Here is a 5,115-nt window from a genome sequence, read left to right on the forward strand (position 1 = left end):
GGTGTCAGGCGGTGATTCAGATCAGTGGTAGTCGCCGGTGGTTGACGGTGGTTCAGATTGGTGGCGGTGGTCGGATGTGGTTCGGATCGACGATAGATCAAATCAGTGGTTGTTTAGATCGGTGATAGTCGGCGGTGGCTAGCAATGATTCAGATCGGTAATAGTTGGCGGTGGTTCAAATCGGTGGTGGTCCGTGGTGGTTCAATGGCGATGGTCGGTAGTGGTTCAGATCGACGGTTGATCAGATCGGTGGTGGTCGGCGATGGTTCAAATTGGTGGTAGTCGGAGGTGGTTCAGATGGTGATGATCAACAAAGGTTAGATGGCGATGGTCGACGGTGATTCAGATCGACGGTGGTCGACGATGGCCATATTGGGTTTTATGAGATCAGGACATATTGGGTTAGGGGGGGTATTTTGGTATTATGAAAATAGAGAATTTCATTCCATCAAAATACCATGTAGTTGTTAAGGAATACATTCTTTTATTTGTGGAATTTATAGGATTTTCAAGATTTTTTTCGTAAAAAAGATTGAACCAAATGAGGGAATGGAATTTGATCAATGGAATTCAACATTCCAATTCCATCAGATTCCTTCAAAATCTGTACAGTATATTTGTGCAGGAAAAACAAGCATTTTAATTGTAAAACAGAGACAAAAATCCAGGCATCAGATTTCAGATAAGATAGCTCATAGCTATGCAACACAAAACATATCTGGAAGAAATCTTTACTTCAAACATACAAAATTCAGTGCATCCTTAACTAATGTAAATAATAGCCAAACCAAACAACAGTATATCCCCTTGTGGAGGGTGGTGTCTGATTGGTTTGAACTTGACTCCAAAGGTCAAAAGTACCTGGAGGTCCCAGGTTCAAATCCAAGGAGGAATAAAAATCCCCTTGTGGCCATGCAGGTTCAAATGCGGTGACTCCGGGCTATTTGCAAAGCAGGTGGTCGCCCTGAGATTCGCATAGCGGATTGGATATTCAGGTTAATCAAAAAAAGAAAAACAATAGTATATCTCACCATCCATCCAGACCTCACCTCTACTCCATGCAACACAAAACATTTAGGCTTCTAAGGTTTAGCATAGTATATCAACCAACCCAAGCACATCCAAGAAATCTTTACTTCAAAGCATACAAAGTTCAGTTCAAGTGTGCAGGAAAGAAAGCATTTTAATCATCTCATGTATCCATAATTAATGTACAACAATGACAAAAATCCAAGAGGGCTGTCGTTTTTCGCCTCTTTTGTTGACAATGAAGTAAAACAACGAGATGCATATATATACAGAAGAGCGTAAAGCTGAAAACAAGCTCGTGGAAGCCAATTGTTTTTGAAGCATGATACATTCGATGGGACAAAGCTACCAATGCATGATGCCCGATGCTTATTTAGACTGAAAGATGATAAGGATCGAAGACCAGAATGAGAGAAAATGGAAAATAAACGAAAATTCCAATGGTAGTGAGAAATTTTACCTATTATGCATTTGCAGTAGCAGCAACTTCAGGATGATAATGAAGCATCTCCTTCCACATCATTTCTCTTATCATATCTTCTCCTAAATCCTCATCTATATCCATATCCAATGGAACGTTAATGGGCGGATCACATCTGGGGTCGTAAAGTGAAGACATGTAAGGATGATGAAGTGCTTCTGTAACGCTAATCCTCTTTGAAGGGTCGAAAACTAGCATCTTTTGCAATAGATCGACCGCTAACGGATGTGCGTGAGGGTACAGTCGAGAAAATGAAGTCCCTTGTGAAAAAGGAAGCGATTTTATGAACTTTCTTGCTTTTGGGTTGTCAATAAATTCGATCTCACCTTCTCTTTGGCTGCCAAGAATATTGATGATTAATTTCAGTTGGTTGAGGCATTCTGTCCCCGGAAACAGGGGTTTTCTCCCAAGAAGTTCAGCAAAGATGCACCCAACAGACCAAACGTCAATCGAGGTGCCATAGTTGTCGCAGCAGAGAAGCAGCTCAGGGGCTCGGTACCAGCGAGTAACCACGTATTCTGTCATGAACTGATCTTTACCGCTTCTTGTACGTGCAAGCCCGAAATCACATATTTTCAGGTCACAATTTGCGTTGATGAGTAGGTTTCCAGGCTTCAAATCACGGTGAAGAATGTTTGCAGAGTGGAGATACTTCAAGCCTCGCAACAACTAAGAACGAAATTCGGGTTATTTTCAAAATTCACAAAAATCCAAAGTATAAACAATATAATCCCATGGGGCCCAAAGATAACAGCTACGAAAATCCACAAGGACCCTGAGAAAGATTCGAAACCGGCTACCTAGGGGGACGAGCCCCAAGGCCAGGAAGCATAAACCGTACTAATCCCATGAGACCCTGAAGATAACAACCACGAAAATCCTCAGTGACCTGAGAAAAGATTCGAACCGGCGACCTATGGGGAGAATCCCCATAGGTATAAACAGTACTAATCCTATGGCTATGGGGCCCTGAAGATCACTACCAGGAAAATCCCTGGTGACCCTGAGGGCTGAGGAGACTCAAATTGGCGACCTATGGGGGAGCCCCAAGGCCGAAAAGTGTAAAATGTACAAAACCCATGGGGCCCTAAAAATAACAGTAAGGAAAAGCTCTAGTGACCTGAGGAGACTTGAACCGGCAACCTAAGGGGAGGAGCCCAAAGCCCAGGAAGTATAAACAGTAGCAACCCACATACCTGAAAGAGGAAATATTGGCTATGGTCATTCGTAAGTGCCTGAGATGACTTAATAATCTGATGCAAATCCGTATCCATAAGCTCGTAAACCAAATAGACATCCTTGAAACTTCTCCTGTGGATCGGGACCATCACATCTTTTAAAGCAATAACATTTTCATGTCTAAGATGGCGAAGAAGCTTAAGTTCACGTAAAGTCCTCAGGGCGTCAATACGGTTATCAAACGCATTATGTATCTTCTTTATCGCAACCTTTTCATTTGTTTCACGATTAACAGAAGAACAAACGATACCATATGCACCTCGACCAATAGGTTTGATGGGAACATATTTGGTATCGATTTCAAACAGTGCTTGCCACATAGAAAAGTAATGCTTCCCTTCTGATTTAATGCCATTTGGTGGTTCAACTGGTGTTGCCATTTCTCTACAGACCCATAAAAACACAGTAATTTGTATCAAAATAATATAACAATTTAGATTTCAACACAAAAAGATGACACATCTCTACGATTTAGAGCCCAGAAACAAGAACAATTTGTTCATCCCAAACTACGGATCATGCTCACTTATCCTTCGACAAGATACAAAATCGTCCAAACAACAATATAAGCTAACAAATTGAAGATTATAAGGAGAATAATTGGTCTTCTGGAATGATAATAAGAAGGGAAGAACTAAATCGTATGAAGCATAAAAACAGTAAGAACAAAAAACCCGCAGACTTTTGCAACGACCGCCGATTACATGTGAATAAATGCATCGAAATTTCCTAAATTGGGTAAAAAGTTCTAAGCTGAAAAGATATATGTACATATGGAAATTACTCTAAATAGAAGAAAGAAAGGGACAAATATATCCAGAGAAATCAAAATCAAAATCAAAATCAAAGAGCAACATATTTACATACCTCCTTTACAGCAAAAACGAAAGTATATCAATCTAACCCACTGCGTAATTTTGTCGAACACTTGCAAAGCATTAACATGGGTAGGCTTCACTTCCACCAAATCACCAACTTACTAACAATCCAACTTGAAAGAAAAATAATATCGGGATTAAGCATTTTTTCCCTGCGATTCGGGTTAAAAAACAGAAACCCAATTGAAATGGATGAGTATGAACCCTAAATCATGGTGGCAAACAATTGATAGAATCTTAAGGAAAGATCTGATCTTAAAATTTAACGTATATACGAAGACAGAGAAAGATTGGCAGTATATATAGATTATAGAGGGAGAGATCTTTGGATCTGTAAAGAAAAGTACACACACAGATGCACAATGTTTAACACACGGTTAATGGAGTAGGATTCGTTATCTTGTCGCATTCAGATAGGATATGAGGAAGAGAGTGATTCGATGAGTAAAATAGAGGGGGCGGGGGTGGTGGGTGGGTTGGGGAAGCAGACCAGACAATTGCAGACAGAAATCCATTGTCGATTTTTCGAATTTTTATAAGTGCTTTGTGCCATGTAATAATTACTAGTTTTCTTGACGGATAAACATCAGCAAATTTCAAATATAAAATATATATATATATATATATATATATATATATATATATATTAGTTGTGTACCTGTGTAATGCGGCGGAAGAATGTGTAATAATAATATGGATCATTATTTTAGGACGAAAAGAATATGTAATATAAACTCAAGTAAATTAATCAAAAAATCATATAATAAGTTTGATGTTAAGTTATTATCCACATGCCAAACAATTCCTAAAGTATTTTTTATATTAAATAACGTTTGTATATTGAAACAATACATGAAAATAGATTTGTAAATTTGTATTTAATGTCTTTAATACTGGTATATATCTATGTAATATTATGAAACATTTGAGTTTTTATTCTAAATAATTAAGTATAAATTTTTTTTTAGTTTCTATAACACCAGTGTTCCTTCTCGTGCGTTGTGCGGATATTAAAAATTGTATATATTTTGGTTTACTTGTTTATTTTCTAAAATATATTTTTAAAGAGACTATATTGCAAATTTATATGTAATATTTAGGGGTGTTCACGGTCCGGTTTAGACGGTTTAACCCCTCAGACCACAAACCAAACTATAATGATGGTTTATAAAATTTTCAAATCAAACGGTTTGTGTAATATTCAATTTTCAGATTATTAGTTGATCGGTTTTAAAGTTATGTGACAATGAAAAGTTCGAGGTTGCTTCTAGTGTGAGGGTTTTGAGGATTTAGCTTGGGAATTATATTTTCCTTATTATTTCTATTAAATATTGATTTTGTGTGATGCATAGGGAGGGTGGTGGCGGCTGCCCATGCACCGCCCAATACTTTTCCTCTTGCTATAAATAGAAAGTTTGGGTGAACTAGGGAGGTTTTTTTTTTTTTTTTACCATTTTGCATATCTCAAAAAGGTCTCTTTGGGCAATT

At 38.0% G+C, this 5,115-nt stretch overlaps 1 protein-coding gene across 2 annotated transcripts; it reads right to left on the reverse strand.

The window, feature by feature from the left end:
• Positions 1 to 1,141: 1,141 nt before the first annotated feature.
• Positions 1,142 to 3,995, reverse strand: LOC112514007 (mitogen-activated protein kinase homolog NTF3-like). Of its 2 annotated transcripts, XM_025120282.1 has the most exons (5): positions 3,979 to 3,995; positions 3,617 to 3,779; positions 2,707 to 3,133; positions 1,490 to 2,179; positions 1,142 to 1,407 (listed from the first exon to the last, which is right to left on the reverse strand). In XM_025120282.1, the coding sequence occupies exons 3-4, from the start codon at positions 3,127 to 3,129 to the stop codon at positions 1,493 to 1,495; spliced, it is 1,110 nt and encodes a 369-aa protein (XP_024976050.1). In that variant the 5' UTR covers positions 3,130 to 3,133; positions 3,617 to 3,779; positions 3,979 to 3,995; the 3' UTR covers positions 1,142 to 1,407; positions 1,490 to 1,492. The 2 variants fall into 2 exon arrangements, with proteins under 2 accessions (XP_024976050.1, XP_024976051.1); XM_025120283.1 differs by lacking the exon at positions 3,979 to 3,995 and having other exon boundaries at positions 1,142 to 1,625; positions 1,837 to 2,179; positions 3,617 to 3,971.
• Positions 3,996 to 5,115: the final 1,120 nt, after the last annotated feature.

The sequence above is a fragment of the Cynara cardunculus genome, assembly GCF_001531365.2.
Source record: "Cynara cardunculus var. scolymus isolate 2C chromosome LG 6, CcrdV1, whole genome shotgun sequence".
Lineage (NCBI taxonomy): Eukaryota > Viridiplantae > Streptophyta > Magnoliopsida > Asterales > Asteraceae > Cynara > Cynara cardunculus.